We start from the raw sequence: 27,954 nt of genomic DNA on the forward strand, positions 1-27,954 counted from the left end.
CGTAGTGTATTAAATCAGCCTTTCAAGAACACAGACCCTCACTTTGAGCCCAGTCACCTAACTGGATAATCAGTGAATTTAAATATTCTGGTTATATTTAGTGCTAAGGGAGAAATGTGGATAGATCTCTTCCATTATGTTCTTACTTAAGATGCACAACTATAAATGTTGATCTACTTATTAGTGAATATCTTACCTTTCAGTTGTTACCTTGCAGCGCTTTCAGTTCTGACTCCCTATTTCTTTCTCTAATAGATGTACTGGTGTTATCCAATACAATCCATTTAGCACTTACTATCCAAAGCCACATTATAGTAACACTGTACCATAACAGTCGATAGAAGGAAAAAGCCTTCTACAGAACCAAACCAACTTGTTTGCCTTATAATTCTGAATTTGAGTAAAAGCAATAAATAAAATAAATAAGATAAGATGAGGGGCAGTAAAACCACTTTCTCTGTACCAAGGTTTCATTTTTTTTTACTTTAGAATCAATGATGAATTTCAACGGAGAACTAACATGATGCTGTGAGGATCCACAGGTCAATCATCTGATATGCAGCAATAACATGCTCTATATCCATGTAGGCTGACACATTCTATACACCCAAAGATTTAGCCAATTAATAATAGGTTCTAATCAATTTAAACCAATGAGAAAGAAAAAAACAACAAAATTTTCTTTCTACTTCCAAATGCACAGAAGTACAGCAATAATTTTAGTCTAATTTTGCTGAAATCATTAAATATCATTTGTCTCTTCAAAGAACCAATTCACACTCAGCACTGATATCCTTCTAACATACTTATATATTAGGATCCCTAAACATTACAATACTTTTCACATTCAGTATCAACTAATATGTAATAAACAAATAAAATACCTAGAAAATGCTGCTTGTTCTATAATAAAGTCACATCATACAAATGAAAATACTACTCTAAGCTGAAAAAAATATATATGTAATAACTGTATAAAATAATACGTATACCAATAGTTACATTGGCCAAACAATAAAAGTTTGCAATAAATAGAAGCCTTGTCATATTATATGTATCTATGTATGTATGTATGTATGTGTGTGTGTTTATGTGTGTATGTGTGTGTGTGTATATATATATATAATGTATGTATATATATATATATATATATATATATATATATATATATATATATATATATATATATATATATATATATATACATTATATATATATACACACACACACACATACACACATAAACACACACACACACACACACACACACACACACACACACACACACACACACACACACACACACACACATACAGTCAACACCTCATTAGGTTCCTGAGCTTATGGTGCAAGCTGACTATTGTGCTCAACAAACTCAATTTTGTGCTGTGGTTAGATTTCCAATAAACTCATAAACAGAAATTTTCTAGGTAAAAGTGCAGCCATAAGTTATTTTTGAGACCTTATTATAACATGTTACTATGTATCCTTCGACAGTGCTGATCCACAAAAAATATGATTCTGTGCCTGTAGCATCATAGCCAAGCCATTATAGTACATCTATTCTGTATAATGGCAGCATCACTTAAACTGAAAGCTTTATGGTACTGAATTTACTTGTAACATACAAATATATGTATCACTTATGTAGCCCTATGTAATATTGTTTGAGGCAGATCTCAATCACTAATGCTCAAGCCAATCACACACTTTCATTTTGAACAAGGAATAAGAGTTTTCAAGTGAGCTTGAATCAATACTAAGAGTCATTTTAGTTCTTAAATGTGGTAATAAAGGAATAAAATGCATCTAACTTTAAAAAGGCTTAATTGTTTTGAATTCTGGTAAAATTATTTGCGCAAGTGCAAATCTATGTTTCATTGAGCAGCTGCAGATTATATGATTAAATAAGTCTTGTTCAGTGAGGGTTGAGAAAGAATGTATGTATGTATGTATATGTATATATATGTGACAAAGGCTTAAGATTTCCTTATGATTTTAGCATATCGGAGTACAAACAGGACAACTGCTCCATCTTACTAACATGTGACGGACGATGAAACGAATAATGGTTCAATTATAAAATCCCATCTACAAATACCCAATGAAGAAGCACTGGGTTAACCGCATCCTTGAGTATGTAACTAGTGCTCCGGGTCCACGAAAAGTTCACACGAGTGAAAAGTAACACGAAAGGTATTACTTTCTCCTGTTCTTCCAGTAGAATGCCTCTCAGGACATAAAAATAGCAGTCTTCAATGCAAGTCCATAACTTCATGGCACGAAACATCCACTGAAAGCTTATAACATCTGAGGTCAGTGGCGCAGCAGGGTAAATGGTCTGTTGTGGAGTTCCAGAAAATTGCTTCAAGCAGCAAAATTTCAAGAAATTTTTATTAGAATTGCAGCACTGCATCTCATGGTTGGCTGCAGAAATAAAAATGCGCATTATAGAAAACTTTGTCTTCGATGAACGCCTAAAAAATTTCAAATAGTATACCCGTTTGTTGGTATCCTGTGAAGTGCTTCGTAACTAAAGTTGTATCAAATAAAACGTCAGCTGAATTTAGTAACATACCACTGCAAAGGAGTACAAATAAATCTTAAAAAAAAAAAAAAAAAAAAAAAAAAAAAAAAAAAAAAAAAAAAAAAAAAAAAAACGTGTACAGTCCAGTAATAAGGCAAAATGTAAACCTTCCTTTTCCCCATCCCTCCCTTAAGATTTGCCTTCACATCAGTTCCCATGTATTACTTGGTATTTAATGATATGATACTCAAGAAATAGAATCATATAATATAATTTCTGCTTGTTGAAATTTAGCCATCTCTTATTCAACAAATCGTACAATGATGATGTCCTAAATAAGTGAATTAGTAAACACAGAATTTAGATTATTTTGAATACTATCTTAACAAATACATGTGTCTAAACATTACAAAACGTCAATTTTTATCTTAAAATCATGCAGCAGAAAATATTTCCACAAGTTTTATAATTAAAATTCTTGCTAGAGCAATTAAATGAAAAGTTTTAACTTCAGTAGATGACTAAATTATCAACAATAAATTCATTGCAAGAAAAAAATAAATAAATAAATAAAAAATAAAATAAAATAAATAAAGAAAGGAAGAAAAATATTACAAAATAGGATTCTACTACTACCACTTGTTATATCTCTGACAAAATTTTATTAAATATACTACATATGCATGGAAAACTATAAAAAGTTTTTTTATATATAATAAAGGAAAGATTCTTGGGACCACACTGGAGAATACTTTCTGACCACTTATAAAAATAATGACCATAATATCCAAGACAGGCTCATACAACCTTTGTTTTCACTTTCTACTTCTGAAATTACTGAGCCTTCCTATTAATGAACAGGAAAGATGCGTCATGACTGTACGCGCAATACTATAAAATCTTAGACTGCAACAATTTGAGGGGCTTTCAAATCTACAATTTTCACTTCACCTAAAAATTGTACATTCTGGGTGGAATCTGAAAAAAATATCAAATTCTATCAAAAGCCAGATTTATTATTTTTCCAACTCACTGATTCCATGGGGTGTAAGCAGCAAAAAGTGTGCTTTGTCCAGGAGCACCTGATTGAGATACTTTTACTGCTGGAGAAGACGTGGCCTTATTTGAATGGCTTGTCATACCAGGTGGCCAAACAGGTGGCACCATACTAGGTGGTGGCACCCCTGAGGGAGGTGGTACACCTGTAGGGGCAGGCACACCTGATGGAGGTGGAACACCAGTTGGTACTCCTCCACCAGCAGGACCCTTCATCAAATTAAGTATTCTTTCTTGTAGCTCAGCCTGCTTATTTCCTGTGCTCCCAATGGACCCGGCAGTGATCATGGGAGCAGCAACTGGAGTGGCTGGCACTGGGGCACCCACTCCATACGCACTGTATACCCCACTCGTTAAACCTGGCACACTCCCGTAAGTAGGATACGCACTACCTGAAACAGCAGCAGCAGCAGCAGCAGCTGCAGCAGCTGCTGCAGCTGCTGCTGCTGATGGTTGAGGAACCACACTAACAGTACCTGGAGCAGCAGTGGCTACTGTAGTGCTCTGGCTTACAGGGGTATCAGACCCCACCACATTGTTGGAACCATAATTATACCCAGGGTAAGTAACTGTCATGGGTCGGCTGGCACTGGCTCCTGGAAAACAAGGCATTCAAAACAAAAAATCAGCTTCAGAAATGTCCAGATGTTTGTGCTGAAAAGAAAACTTTATCCATTAATCACAAATACTACCTTTACTTACTTACCAAACTGTCCTGTAGTGTCATACAAATATTACATTCTTCATGCTATAAATAAAATAACATTTTAATCAAACTTTAAATGCATAAGTTATTTAAGAGTGTAACTTTCAGAAAGAATACTGAAAAAAAATATAATTAAGGAAACTTAAAAATGCAAGATATCTTGATTTACAGCCTTATTTCTAACCCTTTCAAGATTATAAGCACAATATTAAGTACACTAATATTACATGACGTAATTATGTACCCGGTTGCCTCTGAGGGCAAAAAATCTTTAATCAGTTGCTACCAAGAGTAGTCATAAATAATCATAGTCATCTACATAAGTGATTAAAAACTCACTGCAAACAGACTTTCAATAAATAACTTGAAAGGGTTATATAACATACATGTAGAGTGTGAATTTATAAGTCAAGAAGTCAAGGTGACTTTAGGCAACAAAGCTTAGTACAGATTAGTTAAGAGGAAAGAACTGATACTAATGTGCAAAATAAGACTGAAAACTAATAGCAAGTAAACACATTAAAATACAAATACTGTCAAGCCACATACAACACTACTTAGGTACTCACATAAATTTCAGATATCTTTAATATGGCATTTACATGATTAGATCAAAGTGCAAACTAATCTTCATTATTCTTGAACTGTTCCAATAATTCAGATTTTCAAAAATGTACAACTACAAAAAAGAGAGAGAGAAAAAAAAAAAAAAAAAAAAAAAAGCTAATGACTAGTTACTTTTAAAACAGGCTTGGAAAAAAAATTATTCACGACAAGCCTAACCAAAGATGAGACCTTTTTCATGACTTATTAGCTAGTGATGCCTGAAAGTTAGTTAGATACCAGTAATTCAAAACAACCAGTCTAAATGAACATGACTATCAACACCTCAAACCAGAGCTGCTTCCACTTTGGACATCAAGCCTACCATTGCAGTAATTTGTGGGTTTCACTGCTCACACAATCCAGAGATAATGAGAACAGAAGCACCACTGGAAAAAGCAACACCCTCCACAGTTGTAACTTAGATTGCTGTCTCATTCTGGCAGCTTTGAGTAAGCTAATAACTGATAAATTTCTTACATCTGACCTGTTCTGCTCAAAGCCTGTTACTGTTAATCATAAAAATTTCAGGCAAAATAGTGACATATCTGTAAATGTGGATATGTATTATGAATCCAATTTAGGCCTCTTATTGTTCGCTTTGATTACTGATGGTTTGTCTAATGTTTCTTGGATAGCATTTTCATAGATGTTACATGCAAATTATTTAGTTCTAATAGAGATTGAAACAAAGCTAAATTCAGAAGATGGACAGGGGGCATGGAATCCATACCAGAGGATAAATGTGCATAAAATTATGATTATATAGCCCCTAATAATGTTGGCACCGGCAGCACTGCATGTCAGAATAATTTATATAGATATCCACTGTGAAATAAGTTGAATGTATTTCACTTGATATCATGTGTAATGTTTTATCTAATGGTGCCCATCATGCACATAATATAAATATTTGTTGCATCTTGGCTGTCATTTCAACCTAAGTTATCAAACATGCGGTGTTAGAACATAAGAATATAAGAAATAAGGGAAGCTGCAAGAAGTGACCAGGCTTATACATGGCAGTCCGTGTATCATCCCATCCATAAACCTGTCTAATCTTCTCTTAAAGTTCCCTAATGTCTTAGCACTAACAACATGATTACTGAGTCTGTTCCACTCATCTACCACTCTATCTGAAAACCAATTTCTTCCTACCTCTTTCTTAAACCTAAATTTTTTAAGCTTGAATCCGTTATTTCTTGTTCTATCCTGGTTGCTGATCCTAAGAATTTTGCTTACATCCCCCTCGTTATAACCCTTATACCACTTAAAGACTTCTATCAGGTTTCCTCTTAACCTACATCTTTCTAAAGAATGTAAATTTAACAGCTTCAATCTCACCTCGTAAGGAATACTCCTCATCCCCTGCATCCTTTTAGTCATTCTCCTCTGTACTGGTTCTAATAAACCTATATCTTTCCTGTAATGTGGGACCAGAACTGCACAGGGTAGTCTACATGAGATATGACCAGTGCCAAGTATATCTTTAATATTACTTCGGGCCTTCTACTTTTAACACTCCTAAAAGTGAATCCTAATACCCTAGTTGCCGTTTCTGGCCTCTATGCATTGTTTTCCTAGACGGAGTTCAGAGCTAACTATAACTCCTAAATCTTTCTCGTACCCTGTACCTACCAGAGTTTTGTTGTTTATTGTGTACCTACTGTGTGGGTTTTCTCTATCTATGCTAAGTACTTTGTATTTGTCAATATTAAACTGCATTTGCCATCTAACCGCCCATTCATTCATGCTATCTAAATTTGCCTGCAAGGCGATGGCATCTGATTCTGACCTAATTAATCTATCTACCTTTGTGTCATCCACAAATTTACTAACATCACTACTAATTCCACTATCCAAGTCATTGATGTATATTAAAAACAACAATGGCCCTAATACTAATCCCTGTGGCACCCCACTAATTACATGACTCCACATGGATTTAGAGCTGTTTATTACAACTCTGTCACCTGTCACTTAGCCATGACCTTATCCAGCCTAACACCTTCCCATCTATGTTCTCAGGTCACTATTACATAGCAGCAGCTTCCTGCTTTCTTTTGTTTTCTCAGTCCAGTCCATGAATTCATAGTCATGTTTAGTGCATTTTATTTCAGTGTTACATACTGTTGACTATTCTGGTAATCATCATTCATATAAATTAGGTACTATTTTGTATCGACAATTATTAATAATCAAGAGTTATCAATCACACACACACACATAAAGATAAACTGATAACATCCCCAGATAAAGAATGCATTGCCACATGTTTGGATACTTCTTGGCCTGACACACTGCATAGTGAAGTGGTTAGCACACACAGCTCACAATAAAAAAGGCCTATGTTTGAATTCTTATGTTTAGGGAGCTGCAAAGCAGACAGATGAACCTCCTTTTGTATAGTCCTATTCACCTTGCAAGTAGGTATGAGTTGTGACCTCACTGTCACAGCGTGTGGCACAATGAGTGGTCTTAGTCCTACCTTAAGATTGGTGACTATGAATTCTGAGCTCTTTCTGTAAAGAGGAAAAGCTGGCTGAGTTGTTTTTGTTTCCAAAATAATAGTGTTGATTGACCTGTAGTCCTTTCCTCGAGTATTGTGTTATGTCTACACAAGAGAAATTCCAGCGTGACTGAGCCCAAAGGGAGTGTTTCATGACTGAGATGTATATAATCTCATATTAAATAGATATGTACATAGAGATGTATATAATCTCAAATTGAGTAGAGATGCACATAATCTCAAAAAAAAAGAGCATAAATTCTCTACTATTCAATGATTCCAGCAGGGGCTGTAACTAAATCAACTATCAGGCATCACCTGTAGCTAGATCTGACATTAACCTTATGTCTCACCTGAATGTGTTGCCATTATACTCCTATTTCTTGACCATTCCTTAAGTGATTACATACCAGATCTAATTTTCCTGTCAAACCATATCCTTCTACCTGTCAATCCATGATTTTTTTTTATTATTATTTTTTTCTTTACCTCAAGAATGTATCCATGGTAAAAGATCCTTCAACTGCTCTTTTCTATATACCTGAAACTTGCATATCAAAGTTCTCTTGTTCTTTTACTCACCCTCTCTTGAGTATTCAAGCACAATGCCCTCCTATTTTACTGGAGGCCTTCCTATATAATGCACAATAACTACCATATCAGTACATACCATCTGTCATTTCCATCCATTTGACCAAATGACCTCAGGTGCTAAATTCCACCACATCCAAAATTGCAGTTCATGACTTCACTTTTATTAGGCATGCCAGGTCTTTCACCCCACTTATATTTCTTTTACTATCCATTCACTTCACACAAGACAAAACAGGTTACAAGAAAAGCTACTGTCTGTTTAAACAGCTGGCATCACTTCTAAACACAGAAGCCATTCCAATTTTTTTTTTTACATTTATAGAATCTGCTCAGTTTTAGCTGCAGCCCTGGCTCCATTGAATAAAGAAATGCTTCTTGCTATGTAAAGTGCAAACACTGTACATTATCCATAAAATATAAGGTAAAAAAAAAATAAAATAAAATAAAAAAAACACATTGGTGTGTGTGTGTGTGAAGCTTGTGTGAAACATACAGCATTGGCTCACTGACAGTTTATGACAAAAAAAAAACTGAAAAACTGTCCAGTTTCTTTTGTTACCAATATTGGCACAGCTGACACTATTTTACAGCCAATACTGTTAACAAAAGAAACAACAAATTTTCTTTGTTTCTTTCTGTCAAACTGTCAGAGCCAATGCTGTAAGTATAATTCACACAGGCTTCACACAGACACAGTGCTGTCAGGTTTTTTCACAATTTCAACATTACCTTTTATGGATAATGTACAGTGTTTGGACTTCACCCAATGAGAAGCAATTCCTTTATTCATTGGAGCTGTGGCTGGAGCTAAAACGAAGCAGGTTTAATAATAAATGTAGAAAAATGTAGAACTGGAATAGCTTCTGTGTGACTGGAAGTGATGCTTTATACAGACAGTAGCTTCTTGTGATGTTTCACTTTGTAATGCTTCTTAGGTCATCCACTCCTTGCTTGTTATTCTTGTACTGCTTCTGTATTGGCAGAAAAAGTGGCATTGATACAGTCCCACTTATTAGTCAACTTGTACGGATTTACGGGGTATTTTAAAGGTAGCATGAGGTGATTAACTGTTGAATTAAGTGTATTCTAACGTAACCTCTCTGTAATCTGGCAAAATCACTAATCCAGCACCCTATAAGTCCTAATGATGCTGCATTAAAGATGGGCAACCTGAACCTGTCTAAAGTATACAAATAAATAAAATGAAATATATAAATCACACAATACTATATGATGAATGTGACCAATACTTGCAAATGTAATTAAAAAAAATGTCAAATACCCAGAGACAACCTGACTATTGATTGTTCAAGTATTTCACTTCATTAGCACTAACAATCAAGAAAGGAGTGTTTGGATAGGGACAGACAGAGGCTCTGCTGCTTTAGCTAAATCTCTAGGAGATGTTCCTGGAGGGTGTGAGATATCAAATAGATATATAAATAGACAGACCTGTAAATATCTAGGAAATATCCTAGCCTGACATTTGGATCCACTTTTTTTTAAAGAACCTTATATCCTAACCTATAAAATATGTAGGCCTGATATCTGCAGCTATGGATCTCTAAATTCATACGTTTGATACATCTCTGGAATATGGCCACTTTTCTGATCCTCTTTGTTTTTGTCTAAAATTTGATGCGAACTTCAATTCTGGACATTAAAATTAATTTGCTTCTCTCTCAGTTCTAATAAAAATTCCTACTATTTTCTTTCTTGGAATTATTTTTTTGCTCTTTTTGCCCCTGGATAATCCCCTCGTGGGGAGAGAGAGAGAGAGAGAGAGAGAGAGAGAGAGAGAGAGAGAGAGAGAGAGAGAGAGAGAGAGAGAGAGAGAGAGAGAGAGAGAGAGAGAGAGAGAGAGAGAGAGAGAGAGAGAGAGAGAGAGAGAGAGAGAGAGAGAAAATGGTTTCATGTAATTACACAAAAAAAATAAAAGCTGCCAAACACTTCTTGGTTTGTGGCAATATTTGCAACCTCAGCCTTTCAATTCATATGCATATCTGCCTTACATGGCTTGGTTCCATTTAAATTTCATCAAAGAACTTGTGTAAAATCTTATACTAGGTTCCAAAAATCTTTCAATGCTGAAAGTTTTCAGCACAACAAAAATATGGAAATGTACTAGGCTTTCAAATGATTTATAAACCAGTAAAATAAATGCTAATCTTGGAAATGAAACTATCCTTTCAATGAGGAAATCACACACTAAGTATATGAAATAGACCTGTATGGGAGTTTGTAACACATGAGTTACACATTAGGAATGAGATGTCAGTGTTATGAAAACTTTTTCATAACAGCTTAACAATAACAAAATGACTAGATGAGCTCTACATTATACTGAGCTCACCTGTATAATTATAGTGCCTGGTGACAGGAAATGTTCTGCTTTCCTGATTGATAGAGATTTTTAAAGTGAATTTTAAATATCTATGTAAATTTTGTGCTTGTACTGATATTCACAGATAAAATAAGCATATACAAATAGATTGCAAATATAAGAAAATTTTATATATGGATTTTAAAATCAGGGTACATCCAAATATTTCTGATTTCTACTGTATGACATGATGTATGTATGGTATAGTATGTATAGTACATACACTAAATAAGTTTCACAGAATGGAGTACCAAAACCTCATGTTGAATTTTCAAAGCAACTTTAGATATTATCTCAAAATGTAAGGAATCAAATTCAAGGTCTTATTATCAATAAGGACACATGAAACAAACGAAAGGAGAGTGTGTGATTCCTTTTCACTAAATAAGTTAAAAATACTTACTTGAGGGAAATGCCACCCTAACAACCATCACTTCCGGTTTGGACCAGAAGCATGTTGTTGTATGCGCCAATAGGCAAGTGTATGATATCTATGAGCTGGAATGCCTGATTGAATTGAAGTCATGCATAAACAGTAAGAAATCCACAGAGCCCTGAAAATTTTACACTGCACTCTTGTAAAATCACCAGCCCCTGTAAATCTGCATAAATCAAAGAATCAGGCAAATATCCGAAAATGTTCGACGCGATCTGACATCCCAGGAATAAAATGTAGGTCGTGTAGAAAATGGCGAAATAAGACAGTCCAGATAAGAAAGGTGTTCTGTCGCCAGGGTGTGTTCTTTGCAATCCATCCAGTAAATTGCATCGCTGCCAAAAATTACAATACATCTTAACATTACAGCATGAGTACAAGGTTGTCTCACCTGCTGCCGTTTCTCGCTTCTGCTCAATTTGGTCATCCACCAGCATGCTTTGTCGCTCCTTCAGGTACTTGATCAACTTGTCCAGGTCACCCATGGAGAGGGGACGCATCTCAAGCAAATCAAGGAGCAAATTGCGAATATCTCGGGGCACAACCTCACGAATATTCCGTTGACAGGCTTTCTTGACGTATTCCTCAAAATTTTGTTCAATTAAACGCAAAGCGTCATCAACCGGCATGTTGCGGTGTTCTGTACAAAACGAAAGAATTCATTGTGGAGAAAATAATACTTTTTGATGGGGATATCATGCTGTCCCGTAAATGAAACTAAATTACAAAACCAAAAAAGTCTGAAACTAAAAAATTCATGAGATTATTGGCCTGAATTCTCCAACAGATATTTCCTGAAAAAATACCAAGATAATTAATAACATAGGCATAACAAATGTAAATATATAATCATTTACAAAGATGAGAGGTATCCCACAACAAGGATAACATGGATCTGACAATTTCATTTTTCATATCAAAATGTTATTAGAAAAGAAAGAGTAATATTAGTTTCCAAAATGCCCACCTGGAAAGAGAAAGAGAGAGAGAGAAAGAGAGAGAGAGAGAGAGAGAGAGAGAGAGAGAGAGAGAGAGAGAGAGAGAGAGAGAGAGAGAGAGAGAGAGAGAGAGAGAGAGAGAGAGAGAGAGAGAGAGAAAAAGCAACACATCATCAATTTGATTATGACATATAACTAATCCACAACATTCATCAGCCCTTGACAGGTGACTTAAGCGTAATTAAGTTTCTGCTTCCTGCAATACACATGATGATCTGCAAAATTAATGACTGGAAAGCAAATGCTGAATGCAATCATTGACTGAATCAACCCATAGTCTTATTCCAACCAATCTAACCAGCTGATAACCTAAAACTTTTCTTCACATTTCAAAGTGGTGAATCATTACAAAATGGTATATTTTACAGTGACCTGAAACTGCTTATTTTCACTGTGTTTCCAATGTTAGTGTGAGGGGTTACTTCTGGATAAGACAAATAGCACAACCAGATGTTCATTCATTCTTGCTCATACAAAGAACAACAAATGGATTTATAGTGAAAAGCAGATACAGTAAGAACCTGTACTGTAATGACCCAAACATGGAAGCCCCACAATCCTACTTGAAGGTGGGTGCACCTATTGCTTCACTGGTAATATGCTGGGCTTTCATGCTCTGACTTCTGGGTTCAATCCTCAACACAATGCTTTTCTCTTGTAGCTCACATTTTATCTGATCTTCTCAATCAACTGAGTGTGACTGTTACACTCTAGTTTGAGGCAATATAGTATGTTACTAAGTATGGGATTCTTGTGCATCACTGGTTCAAAAGTAAATGAAAAAAACAAGCTGTGACCAAGCACAGTTTATTTAAACTCCTGATCTTGAAATGGTTTATGTACGCCTTTGATAAAAATGCTTCTTTATGGACTCCTTATTTACTTTACTTCAGGTACCCTTCTTGTACAGTAACTTGACAGCAAATCACCAAGGAAACTGATAATGTCACAACTAACTTTACAATTCAAAGAAGTTCGAAAAAAATAGTTTTTTACTTGAACCAGGGAATCCCTAATTCAGTCCATGGTGTCTCCTTTTTGATGCAATTAAATGAAAATTTAATTTTTTTCTTAGGTGATGATATCTGGAACTGGTACTCACATGTTGGACATCATGCATTTCACATAAACAAAAGATAAAATTATCAGCAAATGTCTGAAGGATTAATAGAAAAAATCTAATTTTGGCTGGCTAATAGCCAGGTTTTTTAGGTGTTGATATACAGGAAGCCCTTATTTCTTCCAAGGTATACATGTTGTGAGTGTCGGTCTATGAGATGACACAAAGCCTAACAAAAATCTTTCAAATACAGGGGTCATTTAAAATGCAAACCTTTAAGTCATTGATGTATAGTTCATGTGAAGTACTACTGTCCCTTTGAAACTTATTCCACTGTCCACTGACATAACAGCTTTTACCTTATATCTGTCAGTACAATATTTACCTATTGAGGTATGAAGAGCATATACATACAGCATAAAGTATTAAATAAATTTACTCTCTACCAGAAGGTATGCTATGGCATAGTTGGGTTCACAATGATGCAAGACAATAACAACAGTTTGTGGATGCAGGCAGGAATCGAACATGACCTTGTTTTAATATTTAAAAGCATAAGTTAAGATATATAAATCTCCTGGTTGCTAATTTCAAATGATGTTCAATGGGAACAATACAATTATATTACTAATGTACTGTGAGAGTACCAAACAGCCTGAAAAACTATTCTTGAGCAGCAGTGTGGGACTTATCCTACTGTAAAACTAGCTTTACTTCCAGAATCCTACATGTTTCAAGTGAATACTTGTTTCTCTTGAACAAATGAATCATCTTATATACTATCACCTTAAGTACTAAAAGTGCTCATAACTAAACCTCTCTCTTGAAAATTTGGCACAACAAAAAAATTGCCATTCAACAAAACACAAAATGTCAAAATTAATACCATAAATGTGAATGGAAATTAGAGAAATATATTTCTTATGCATAAATTGGTACCAAGAGGAAATGTATCATAATAATTTCATGCGGGTTTTATTTTTTTCAAATTCATCAAAATCTGAAAGAAACTTCATGGCATTAGTAAAAAAAATAAAATAAATAAATAAAATAAAATAAAATAAAATAAAGGCGATGACAAATATCAGATCACGGGTAACCTAGGCTTGTCTTCAACTGCAGTATGCACCAAGTTTAGCTTGCTGTTATGAAATTTTTCAAAACATATTTACTATCTATCTATATACTATGCCAACATCACCCATGAAGGGATTGTAGCTGAGTTGAGATGCCCCCACACACAACTCACACACACACACACACACACAAGCACTCCCTCGCATCCCAGCCTCTAGGCCTCAAGAGGGAAAAGGACCGATTTTCACTGACCACATTGTGCAGGGGTCAGCTGCGCAGCAAACCCGGGTCTCTCTGCATCAGGGCCCGATAGTAGAACTGCTCTACCCCAGCAGCATCGTAAGACACATTCCTTTCCTGCATCTGCATGCATAAATAACTTCTCTCCATTCACAATTCCTCTTCCTTGTTGTATGAACATCCCTCTTGTCTCTAATGCTCTCTTTGCACAGTTCATTCGTATCATTTAGTCTTCCCTTCTGGTTTACACCTCTCACATTAGAAACAGTTTTATTCTTTATCATTCACTCTCATTCTATTGTCTCTACATTCCCAAAACATAAAAACATTCCCTGCCTGGTTATATTGCCTAACTCTTTTCTATCACCAGTTCTCCTTTGTACCTCATTTCCTACTTGACCCATACATATACTCCTCATATATATACCATACAAAATGCATTTTATCTCTTTTCCCTTGCTTCCATACTTCAATTTCAGCCCCACATGGATGGTAACAGTGTTCCCACATACAACTTTATTGCATTCACTTCAAGCAATGCACAATGAAACATTACTTACTTCCATCAAAATCTTTCCTGCTTAATCCCACACTTCATCTCCACGTCTATTCCTCTATCCAAAGCAACATGTGATCCTAGATACCTGAGTCTATCTCCTCAGAGACTTACCATTTAGAACCACCTTTATCCTCTAACCACCACCAGGTAATGGTCAATCCTCTCTTCTTAACACTCATATCCAAAAATTTTCCTAACACAATTATGGCCACCTCACATCCCACCATTGTTCTTTCAACAACCCTTCCATCCCTGTGTCTCATTCAGGCAAACTTATGAACATGCTTCTTCCTAAACAATGTACTTTCAGTAAGTGATTCTTGTTCTGTGCATAAATCTACAATTCTTGCCCTATTCTCATTCACATATATAGATAGATAGATTGATATATGTAGAGGCAGATATCACAAAGCTATTACTGAAAGACTAATCTTTTATTGTCATCACACACTGACTTTTCCACACAAAATATACTATATAGAATATGGGGAGATGATGAGAGCTCTGAAACAAAATAAGTGAGTGATATTTTAGTCAAATAATGTAGAAGGGAATGGCAACATTCTTATGACTGTATGACAGAGTGAAGAACCATTACCTCAGTCATATTTTAATCTCAGATATTAAACAGTCTGAGAGGATACATCAATCTAAAAACAGAACCTAGGTGACATTTAATAAAATACAAGATGTGATGCTGAGAAAAGTTTTACTAGCAACTCAGATAATATAAATACTAATCAATCATATAATGGCAAAATACTGTTACCTAGCTGTACTACAAGGAGTGTGCCTCAGAGAAACATGTGAGAGAGAGAGAGAGAGAGAGAGAGAGAGAGAGAGAGAGAGAGAGAGAGAGAGAGAGAGAGAGAGAGAGAGAGAGAGAGAGAGAGAGAGAGAGAGAGAGAGAGAGAGAGAGAGAGAAAAATGTTAGTGGGGGCAAATTTCTCTACCAATACTTTGAACCATACCTTGTGGACTGCCGTGGAGAATGTTGAGGGTGAGGGAGTGATGGCTCTCATTTTCAGCGGTAACGAAGATGGCATAGAGACACCTGCGCTGACTGAGGTCAGTCAGCACTTGTGACGGGAGGATGTCTGGTGGAGGGAACAGTAGATCCACCATCATGTTGAAGGACTTCAGCTGTGCCTCAATGCTTTCTGCATAATCTCTGTGAATAGTAAGAAGAAAATTACTTGGTGTGCAATGTAAAAAATTCTCTACCTGTGCTGCTACAGGTAACTATAGTGGAACCAGACCAATTTGGTACTTGGGGTGATGGCTGTACCTTTCTGCACTGTTGCCACCTCAGCCCCAGAGTGACTTGACTTGACAATGGCCAGCAGGGCACAGCCCAGGCAGGTACACGTCAAGGGCACAGGGGTGGCACTGCCGCATGGCCTATATGCATTGCCAAGTGTACCGGAAGATATACAGAGTCATTCTATCATCAAATCAAAAGGTATTCAAAACAACATGCAGTTGTATATAAGAACTTATAATTTTGGAATAATTAAGGCAAAGGATGACATCATGAGTGAAAGAGAGAGGTGTTCATGTACCTGTCGACTGTGAACATGACATCAGTGTGGGAGAGGAACAGCCAACACCCCAAGTATCAAATTAGTCTGGTTCCACTATAATAATTCTGTTTCTTGTGACTGTCCTCAAGGTTCCTACCAGCATTTTCCCTAAGTGAGCCTACTCTCATTTCACTGTTTGTTCCATTGTTCTTCCTTGTTCTATTTCTCAACTATGTCCATGTTCTGTCTCTATTTCTTGTCTATCTAATCTGACCATATGAGGCATCTCATGGACAAGGGACGAATGCACCAACCCCATCAAAATTGAGTTACTCGTGTTTTCCACTGGGTGGAAGCACTGAAAATCTTGTGGCGAAGAGCATTTTGTGATTCCAATCCATGCAGGCTCAGAATTCTGGGTTCAATCTCCCATTTTCCATACATGGAGCAGTGGAGTTCTGGGATTTCAGAGTGTGAGGGGTGAATGTTAGCATGCGGTTCAGCAGCTACCTCTGTCTGAATTAAAAGGCTGCCTCTCAGCCTATCAGATGTGTGGATTACAAGTGAATTACCCGGTGTCATGATGAGTAATACCAACCAGGATAACGCTAATACACCACACCTTGTGCCTTCATGTATGAGAAAGCCTGAGACTTGGCTAAAGTGGCAGAAAAGGGCAAAAGAGACGGTGATTGTCGTACACAAAATAAAACCTGATGCTGATGAGATAATAATTGTTGATTTATAGTAAAAATATTAATTATTGAAAATCTTTCTTGAAAATTTCATTTTTTTGGGCTGATAATTTCACAGTATCTTATTTTCATTGGCATCTAATACAGGAATGAATTTCAAGTCAACTGAACAATAACTATTATATGCTTAAAAAACACCATCGCATGTTTTACTGTGTGTGTGTGTGTGTGTGTGTGTGTGTGTGTGTGTGTGTGTTTTCTCTTGTATAAATTTCCCCCTTGCAGAGAATTCTAATGACGTATAATAATATGCTACTTTATAATATTCTACCTGCCACCTTCACTGAACTTTAAAAGCTCATAACTTGAAAATAAGAAATTGGTGCATTTGTCCCTTGTCCATGAAACACCTCATACATCAACTTCAACATTTTTACAAACACTAATACTTACTCTTATTTGGATTCACCTTAAGATATACTTAAAACAAGTATTCTAGCTCACTTGTACAATATCAAAAACAGCCTCACCTCTGCATCTTGTTCGGAACAACAATTTCCACATCGTTTGGTCGGTTGGGATCCAAGGGGTCCATGGGCTCATTGTAGCTTGGGTAGTCCCGGGGTGGGGCATGACGAGGAGTTTCCATCTCGGGGGCAGGGGGCCGCTGATATGAGTCATCATAACGCTGGTAGTACCCCCGGTAGTAGTTATCATACATGTCTTCGTAATGACCTCGACCCCGTCCTCCTCTATCACGGTCTCGCTCCCGGCCTCTGCCTCCACCACCACCACCACCACCACCACCACCACCACCACCTCCTCCTCCTCCTCCTCCACCCCCACCACTGCCACCACCCCCACCACCTCCTCCCCCTCCCCCACCTCCTCCTCCACCTCCAGCACTTCCATTGCCGCTGCCTCCACGCCTGAGAGAAAGAGGAAAGTCAACATGAGTGATTACTGACTACTACATCTACAGTAACCTGGAGGTTCAACAGTTTATGCCATGGTCAACTTGAATGATATTCTTATTTTCATGTATTGAAAAAACATTTACTTTTACTAATTAAGAAAATCCATTTCAAGTGATAAAGAGCAGATGCTTTCAATTTATGAAAACATGCATGAAATACTAATACAAAACAGGCATCTATGTCTCAAGATTCTCTGACAGAAACAATACGATAGCCCATTTTCAGGTAGAGGACCATTAAATGGATTACACACAGGGAAATGCCAGTGCAGAATAAATCAGTACAAAAGAAGTTGCATATCTGAGTAATTAATCTATAATTATTCACAACTAATCACTGTTCTGTTATACAAAAATGTTTGTGACTCTGCCTTTGAGAAGCACATAAAGACTGCTAGTCAGTTTTGTTTTAAGGATAGCTGTGAAAATTTATACTCATACAAACATGGACATCTACTTGAAATCTTGTAAGATGGCAAAATTTAACATGTGGCAACACAACAGACCACCAGTAACACTGATCTCACCCATAATAATCATTATAATAGTCTTCATCTCCCCTCCCTGATGGAGACCTCTCTCTACTGTCACTGTAGCGGCTGCGCCGGAAGCCACCAACAGGTTGCATACCCACACCCATACCACCACTAATCTTTGCTGGCTTCACATCTGTCAATCAAAGGAAAATAGAAATTGATGATGCTGTATGGGGCACCCACTAATATATCTATATTAATCCTTTCACTGCAAGACATATTTTTACCAGAATCATAACCTCTTAAATCCCTTTCATTCAACAGTCTCTGGATTAGTTTTCTAGAGAAAACAAAAAATTAACTTCCTATTCTTTCAACATCTCTTTTCTTTAACCATGTTAGGATATTTTTTTACAGTTGTCTTGAGTATCAGCAAAGGATGACCATAGCAGTACAAGAGTTAAAGATTAGTGGCTAACAAAACCTCTGTACACAACATGCATCTCGTACTGATTCTGTTAAAAATAACATACTTATACTTCATGTTACATTAAATAATTTAATTTACCATTACAGATTAAGTAATAAAATGATCAAATCTGAAATAGATGGCAACATTTATAGCTTCTCAATGATAATTAATTACAACTATTTCCTAGGATTACTTGTCTACCTATAGTTGCTTAAGAATAGATATATTAATGGATTTCATAAGTGTGAAATGCATTAATCTAGCATTTACTAAAATATAAATGATTGATAAAACTTCTCAAAGCAAGAGAAAATAAGTAACATGAATCAAACAGACCTTACCAACTCTTTTTCCTGAGATGTGTGCCGTGTTACCTGCCCTTAGACATGCTGCTGCTTCCTCCTCCTCTTCAAACTGCACAAAGCCAAACTTGTGTCTTGTTATGGACACTCCTATAATAAGTAGGATAAGGTCAATGAAACATTACTTAAAACCTCAAAAAATCTGGCCAAAATTTAAAAATCTGAATTGAGTTAGAAGACTGACATCTGTCTACATTTATTAAGTATTAGTCTACATTCACTGGTCACCAGATGCAGGTGAACTTCCCACAGAAGTCCTTGCATGTTTCCCAACTGCTCTTCACTCAGGCCTATTGCAAATCATGTACATTCCACAATTAACAATGTGTCTGAGAGTAAATCCCTCTCATGTTCAGATACAAAATGGCAAGTAGCCTGTGCACATGTTCATCTGACGTATTCTTATACTCTGCATGTATTTTGTTTCAGAACTTTCTAAGCTAGGTATATAAGAATATAAGACATATAAAGGATCTCCTGCTTCTGCAGAAATTTCACACACATTTTGTAAAAATAATTAGAAGCAAACCTTGATTCATTCCAATAACTATCCATCTCTCCCTTTCCCCATCTCCTGAGAGAGAGAGAGAGAGAGAGAGAGAGAGAGAGAGAGAGAGAGAGAGAGAGAGAGAGAGAGAGAGAGAGAGAGAGAGAGAGAGAGAGAGAGAGAGAGAGAGAGAGAGAGAGAGAGAGCATGGGGGAGGGCTTCATATCAAATGAGAAGTGTTTGATTTCTACAGAGCTTGGCACTTCTGCAAGCTGCATATTCTGCTACTGATATATTTTCTCTCTGTGGTGTTACATATGCAGTATGTCTATCATAAATTTCAAGATTTGCATCATGGAAGCATGAATACAAACACAAAGTTGTCCATAAAGTTCTCAGATGACTAAGCTCACTGGTACTGCCATCCATTGCAAAGCAGTGTCGAGATAGGCATGTTATCCTTCCTAGCACCTCTTGCATCTCCTACAAAGCCTTTCTGTTCGAGATGAGCAGCTACAGTGACAGTACAGCAGAGCTTCAGCCTATAAATTGTTTACTTGTTGATTCTTCACCATTATATAGTTAAATTGCAGGAAACGGTAGACTTCCATCATGGCCAACCTTTTAATGAAGATCCACAGAAGACATTAGAACTGACTACAATAACTTGTCTTTTGTACATCCTTTAATTTCACAACAATCAACATTGTCATTTCATTATAAAAATTTGTCAACTTACATTTTCATAGTCACACAAGCACATTGCTTTAATTCAATATCAACAGTCTTTGCTTTCAATATGATTAAAACATATTAATATGATTAAAACATAAGGACATAAGAAATAAGGGAGGCTGCAAGAAGCCATCAGGCCTATATGTGGCAGTCCCTGTATGAAATATACCTACCTATTTCCACCTATCACCACAATTGCATAATTGCAGTTTTTCCTTTGGAATGTTAGGATTTTTCTGTGCTGGTAAAGAAGTAAAATGAACTTTTTTCCTTCTATGTACATCAGGATAAAAAAAAAATAAAAAATAAAATAAAACACAAGCAAAGAAATCATTACCTACAACGCGTCCGTACTGGGAAAAATATTCTTGCAGCATTTCTCTTGTCATGAACACACTGATGCTGCCAACAAATATCCGTGCATTAACTGTCTTAGGGTCGGAGGTAACATCAGAAATTCCTCTTCGTCCTGGTGAGAAGTTCCGACCTCTGTAAAAACAATATCTTTTTTATAATAGGGCTTGCAATCAGTTGCATTTCATATTTGACTTCTATTCAATTAAAAGTTCTTCCCTTATGACATTCACGCAGTCATCTTACCTGCTGCGACTTCTGCTACGGCTGTGGCTGTGTGAGCGCCGGCGTTCCCGCTCACGGCCACGAGACATTGTGGAGTCCAGCTCACCTGAAATCTATACCAAACTCATATTGAAAATGAAAAATCTGATAGTACAATGCTTCAAGCAATCATGATTTTCTTTCAGTTCCTAATATTTTTAACATTATTTCACAAGATCACCATCTCTATTTGTGATTTGTATTATTCTAGTCCCTGCAAAAATTTGAATATCTTTATATATGTAGTGTACTTTAGGAACATTTCTTACTGAAAATACCACTGATTAATATGAAGTTTGGAGGTACTGTTATATGGTGTACTGTTTTGCTAAAAACATTATTTCAGGCTGAAAATAGTTGAGGATAGGCCTAAAAATCTCATGTGAGGACCCAATGGCCCCAGTGATGAACCTCAACAACAAAATCCAGTCCAATATTAGGTGTGGGATATGCCTTTTGAAACAGCTCCCAATGTTCTCTTATGAATTAATTACTGACTTTGTTGACAGGTATTTATTAGCAAGCATGTTGCTGTTGCTCTTATTTCCTAGTGTTTCATACTTTATTTTTTTTTTCTCTTCTGTTAAATTTGACGTGCCGGTATATTATAAAGTGATGCGACAATCTAGGATGACTAAATTCCATTCTTGGCCTGATCAGTATGATGCTGGACTCATGATCCTATGAATGTCAAGACAGGTTCAATCAAACATTGAAAATCTCTCAAAGCCAATTTATTGTGCCTTTACACAAATTTCTCAGTATTTTTGTGATACTCCAAGACAGGGCATCACACCTATTTAATTAAACTTCTTTATTTTTATCATGAATGTCCAGTTTGAAGTTGATGTCTTTTGTTTTTGCTGCTCTTTTTGAAAAATAAAGCATAAATCATCCTGTGTCAATCATGTTGATATAAGAGGTTGGCCACCAAATGTATATGACTTGCAGGGTCTCCCTATGATGAGTAAATGCAAATGCAGGAGCAGTACCTGTCATCTCTACTGTGTTATGGTGATAGTTAAGCTGCTAAACTAATGGTGTACGTAAAGAAATGTCACAGGAAAAAATTTCAATACATATGTTATTATCTGTACACCAGATCAAATTATACAATCATCTGATCTGCTCTCTAAGTGTCTACAAATGATGCCCACTCTAACATATCCAAGGTGTACTAATAATATTAAATTATGTTTCTCCTAGCAAATACTATATACATTTTTGCAACCACATGATTAAAAGTTTATAATAATGTATAAAAATTCATTAGAAAATTTCCTCTATGAGGACTTTTTTGAAACATTTTTGAAACATTACAGAACCATGATAAAGTAAGAAGCTTTCTGCCATTTTCTGGCAGAAAAGTAAAAGAATCAGTCTTTATTTACAGAAATGTATGCAGAAAAAAGATAGTAAAAAATTAGTATGGTATAACATCTGTGAAGACTTGAACTTAAGTTACCTATGTTACTCCTGCTTTCCATCCTTAAGCCCTGTTCACACATTGGCAAATTTGGATGGCGAACATGTTGTGACTCTGCTGTGACCCATTTGCAGCAGAGTTGCCACACACTGGCAAGAGTTGCAGTGCATTTGCAGCAAAGTTGCTACATGTTTGCAGCAGAGTTCCTGCATGTTCGCAGCAGAGTTGCCGCATGTTTGCAACAAAGTTGCTGCATGTTAGCAGCAGAGTTGGTGCACATTTGCAGCAGAGTTGCCGCATGTTAAAAGCAGAGGTGCCGCACATTCACAGCAGAGTTGCCATGCATTTGCAGCAGAGTTGCTGTGCATTTGCTGCAGAGGTGATGTGCATTCACAACAGAGTTGCCACACATTTGCAGCAGAGGTGCTACACATTCACAGCAGTTGCCACACATTTGCAGCAGAGGTGCTACGCATTCACAGCAGAGTTGCCACACATTTGCAGCAGAGGTGCCGTGCACTCACAGCAGAGTTGTCATACACTTGCAGCAGAGGTACCATGTGTTCACAGCTGAGTTGCCGTGCATTTGCAGTGGAGGTGCCACACATTCACAGCAGAGCTGCTGTGCATTTGCAGTGGAGGTGCCATGTGTTCACAGCAAAGTTGCCGCGCATTTCCAATGGACTCACAGCAGAGTTGCCAGAGCAGACTGAGTCTCAGCATGTTTGCCAGGCAACAGCAAATCTTTTTGGACTACTCAAAACATTCACAGCAGAGTCAGCATGGCTGGGAGTCACAGCGCTGTTGCCGCTGATGCAGCAGATTTGCATTGGTGTCACAGCAAGTTCACTACATTTGCAGTAGTCACAGGGGATTTGCCATAGTAGCAACCTCTTCTACATGCCCCTCACACCTTTGTGATAGGGTCAGATGACAGTGGATTGATACTTCTCTCCAAAGATAATTGTGCATCTCTCTCTCTCTCTCTCTCTCTCTCTCTCTCTCTCTCTCTCTCTCTCTCTCTCTCTCTCTCTCTCTCTCCAAACACACTCACTAGAGCTGTATTGGATGACTGCATCCACATCTACATCCTCGGAACATCCGCATAACATTTAACATCAGCACCTGCAGTTCAAATAAATGAAACACCCGCATCTGCATTTGTCATGGAATAAATATCCACATCTGCATCTTCACCACACACAGGATATGTGGCAGATATATTTTATACATTACAGGCTACAGAGTACAGAGTTTGCAGAGTTGAAGAAAATTAATTAATGCATGCCTACTTAATTATCTACTAAATTACACCTTTCACTCATTTCCTTTAAAATTTACACAACCTAACGTGTCAAGAGTTTGCAGAAAGGCAGAAAGAGAGAGAGAATTTTACATAGTGACTATGTATATATCATGTAAATATGTAAAAGTATGTATGTGTGTACTGTGTAATAGTATTGTATGTATGTATGTACTACATGTAATATTGCATAAGTTACTGAATATGAAGCAGTCTGGCTGGCACAGAGAGAGAGAGAGAGAGAGAGAGAGAGAGAGAGAGAGAGAGAGAGAGAGAGAGAGAGAGAGAGAGAGAGAGAGAGAGAGAGTGAGTGAGTGAGTGAGTGAGTGAGTGAGTGAGTGAGTGAGTGAGTGAGTGAGTGAGTGAGTGAGTGAGTGAGTGAGTGAGTGAGTGAGTGAGTGAGTGAGTGAGTGAGTGAGTGTGTGTGTGTGTGTGTGTGTGTGTGTGTGTGTGTGTGTGTGTGTGTGTGTGTGTGTGTGTGTGTGTGTGTGTGTGTGTGTGTGTGTGTGTGTGTGTGTGTGTGTGTGTAAACAATATACCAGTACATGCATTATGCATGTCTGTGAATGTAGACCCTACTCTCTCTTAAAGTTCACAAGAAAGATTTAAATGTTTTCTCCTTAATTTCATATTATGTAAAAATAAGACTGAAAAATATGAATTGGCAGTGCTGAGCACTTATCGTGCAAGTATCATTTTGTGGCAGTATGTGGTTGTGGTGTAGCAGGCGTACAAGCATCAATGGCGTACTCCATCAATGAGTCACACTGCATTCATGGGGCATTTGCAACGCGCTTGCAGCACATTCACCAAGCACAAGAATTGCCACACAATTCGCAGCATGGTTGCCATCAAAATTCACCAATGAGTGAACGGGGCTTTAGATGCACACTTTCTCTTCCTAGTTGAAAATAATAATAGCATTTATTATTATTTTCTTACTTTGAATTCCTCATTTTTTCACAAATCTTCTCAAGCACTTTTTTTCATTTGTTTTTTTTTAAGTGTTATCTTCTTCCTGCTTAAGTGTGTTTATTATGACTTAAAAGTTTTCAACAATCGGTGTATCTATCCTCCTGGCATTTAGTTCTGCACCACCAGGGAATTACCTTATTTATGTCTTTCACCAGGAATTCAAACTGGGATAAGCTAACTTTCTCACAGCCTATATGGAACCGGTTATTCCACATACCTCACAGTTAAGCCCCTTGTATCTTCCTTTCACAGGTTTCTTGTTTCCTCCACACACATCCAGTTTCTCCACCTGTTTCTTTCTCTCCTCGTCACCACAGCTTCCACACAGCTCTTCCTCATCCATCTTTACTTCCGAGTCACACTTCCTACAATTCTTCTTTCTTGTTTCTTTTCCTTTGGTATCTGTTTCTCCTATATTCTCACCTTTCTTCCCCAGTATCACTCAGAGTTCAGGGGTTTATGTGAGACCAAACAACAAGTACCAGCAAACCAATGCTCTCCTGTAAGAGTTGGGTATATATATTTTTTCAGTAACAATAAATTGCTAGAGCAGAGAATGCCATATTTCCTTGTTTATACATGTAATACATACCAACACATAAACCACAGGCTAATTTAGAAAATGTGGCCTTGTCTTGAGAGGTGAGGGAGCTTCTCATTTTTGGTAGTAATTACCTTTCTAACAGCTCAATCTTTTGGAAAAGTGAGTGCAAGCTGGTAGTACACAAGTGGGAAGGGAATGGATAGAGGAAAGGGAGAGAGAATTTGCCAATATATTCATGCCAAACCTTCTATAAAAAGCCCTTTAACACATTCTTTTGTACTTCTGGTCCCTCTATCCATATTTTTTTTATGCATGTCTGGAAAACCAACCTAAATGGGGAGGGAGGGAGAGAGAGAGAGAGAGAGAGAGAGAGAGAGAGAGAGAGAGAGAGAGAGAGAGAGAGAGAGAGAGAGAGAGAGAGAGAGAGAGAGAGAGAGAGAGAGAGAGAGAAACAGGAAAATAAACAAAAGAGATAAGCAATTTATTTTCTGAGGTGTCATGACATTCATTTTTGGAAACAGTTTAAGCCATCAGCAAGGCAAAAACAAACAAACAGGATAAGAGCTCCACAGTTTACCAGTAAAAGGGAATGTGAGAGTGAAGATACTTAAATCTTGCATTTGTAAGGAGCAGAAAATCTTTTGTAGGAAGGCTACAGCAGAAGTGAAGGCATGCAGTTATCAAGTCCAGAAAAATAGTAGCTTCGGAAATAACAGAAGACAAATGCAACATTGCAGTGGTGAGTGAGAGAATATAGAAAGTTTGTCTGAGGAGAGGAATCAATGAAATGAGAAGCTTTTAATGCCATCTTTTTAAGAGGATTGTGTGAATTGAACCTCCACGTATGTGGGACCAGTACTTCATATATGGACAGATAAGACCCTTGTATTGAGTAAGCAACTGGTGTCATGAGACAAAAGTAAAGAAATGAAATTATATAGAAGGAAATTTGAAGATAACATCATTAAGTAGTGATCACACAAAATTACTTAGAATGTCCTAAAGGAACGATAACACAGCTTCTCATTTCATTGATTCCTCTCCTCAGACAAACTTTCTATATTCTCTCACTCACCACTGCAATGTTGCATTTGTCTTCTGTTATTTCCAAAGCTACTATTTTTCTGGTCACAGCTGGGTTTAATGATAAGTTCGCAGAACCCTCTGATCCAGTGGTTTTAGACCTCACAAGTACAACACTGACTATAATTTCTGCAAGTGTACAGAAAGTTGGAGGTGCAAGGCTGCCCAACTGGCCAGGTAAGATGTTTTATGAATGAACTGAGTTTTGTTTGGTTAAGTTTACCTGTTATGTTTGGTTAGGTTAGGTTGAATTAATTGGGTTTGGTTTGGTTAGGATTACCAGTTAGGTTTAGTATGGTAAGATTTGGTTAGGTTTGGTTTGGTTAGATTAGAGAAGTTGTCCCTAGGGAGGGATGAAAGTGCATGGTTCTAAGAAACAGCAAGTGTGTGTTATCTATAATGACAAATTAGGCAGATTTTGGTGTGTTTTGCATTAATTTATTACTCGTTATTTTCACAAATAATTACTTCACGAAGGGGGAAGAGAGGGTAAATGATATAATGCATGTGTTATTTGTGAGGACGAAAATACTTTTTTTTCAGGTTGATTTTGGAGTGTTTTGTATTAATCAGTAAGTCATTTTCATTGAAAATCAGCAGTTCCTAGTAGGGTGGAGGGTGAAGAAAAGACCATTTCCAGAGCAAACAGTGTGCAAATAAATACAAAATACATAAAAATCTACCAGAAAAAAATATTTTCATCAATCAACAGGCAAGAAAATAAATATTTACCAAACATTCTTGGATGCATGTTACCTATTATGAGATCACTTTCACTGTGGCAATCATATTTCCTACACTATCGTTCACATAGCATGGGTGACAGACACGGCTGATATCTGGTCTCGGGTTATGTTACATCACTCTCGAACAGTCACTGCTGAACGAGCCCTCCCAGGTGGAGGTCTCGCTAAGTAACAATGCCAAGAAATTAGCACTTTTTTCTTGGCACTGTTTGAGTGACTTACCTTATGGTGCTACCGGTCCAATCCTGTGTCGTTGGTGTCACTGTCAAAACCTACGTACGATTCGGCCTAGGAATGGTTCATGAGATGTTTAACAGTGTTAAACTTAAGGAGGATGAAAAAGCTCGCACGAAAACTAAATGCTAAAATTAGACAACGGCAGGTGGCCAACGAAGGCTTCAGTGGTGCAGGGTGCTTGCTAGACTTCCTAGACTTGAGGTGCTGCTGCAGACGCACATTATCGGGCGTTCCTTGTCGCCATCACTCTATCAACTCACCTTTTAACCAAACAACCGAAAATAAATCAGCGTGGGGACCGCTGGCGGGAGGCGGGAGGCGCGGGGATCGTGTTTGGGTTCAACTACACTGTTGCCAATAGAGGTTTGACTCACGCTCCTCAGCATTTGGCATCAATTTAAGCCATATGCGAAAAAAAAGTTAGAGGTAAAATATTAATTTCAAATACGTAAAAAAACACTGTGTATGCAATAACTATAACATCTATATGTTATTATAACAATTTATTTGAAATGTAAATCACAGTGTCATGCTTCTTCTGGACAAAG

At 37.1% G+C, this 27,954-nt stretch overlaps 1 protein-coding gene across 3 annotated transcripts; it reads right to left on the reverse strand.

Moving 5' to 3' along the window:
- Positions 1 to 3,166: 3,166 nt before the first annotated feature.
- On the reverse strand, positions 3,167 to 27,792 carry LOC135114109 (nuclear receptor coactivator 5-like). 3 transcript variants are annotated; one of them, XM_064029813.1, is made up of 10 exons: positions 27,667 to 27,792; positions 21,075 to 21,166; positions 20,812 to 20,963; positions 19,232 to 19,342; positions 18,470 to 18,611; positions 17,497 to 17,895; positions 15,720 to 15,919; positions 14,202 to 14,312; positions 11,206 to 11,454; positions 3,167 to 4,179 (listed from the first exon to the last, which is right to left on the reverse strand). In XM_064029813.1, the coding sequence occupies exons 2-10, from the start codon at positions 21,140 to 21,142 to the stop codon at positions 3,557 to 3,559; spliced, it is 2,055 nt and encodes a 684-aa protein (XP_063885883.1). In that variant the 5' UTR covers positions 21,143 to 21,166; positions 27,667 to 27,792; the 3' UTR covers positions 3,167 to 3,556. The 3 variants fall into 3 exon arrangements, with proteins under 3 accessions (XP_063885883.1, XP_063885881.1, XP_063885882.1); XM_064029811.1 differs by lacking the exon at positions 27,667 to 27,792 and adding an exon at positions 25,014 to 25,658; XM_064029812.1 differs by lacking the exons at positions 14,202 to 14,312; positions 27,667 to 27,792 and adding an exon at positions 25,014 to 25,651.
- Positions 27,793 to 27,954: the final 162 nt, after the last annotated feature.

Source organism: Scylla paramamosain, chromosome 27 (genome assembly GCF_035594125.1).
Source record: "Scylla paramamosain isolate STU-SP2022 chromosome 27, ASM3559412v1, whole genome shotgun sequence".
Classification (NCBI taxonomy): domain Eukaryota; kingdom Metazoa; phylum Arthropoda; class Malacostraca; order Decapoda; family Portunidae; genus Scylla; species Scylla paramamosain.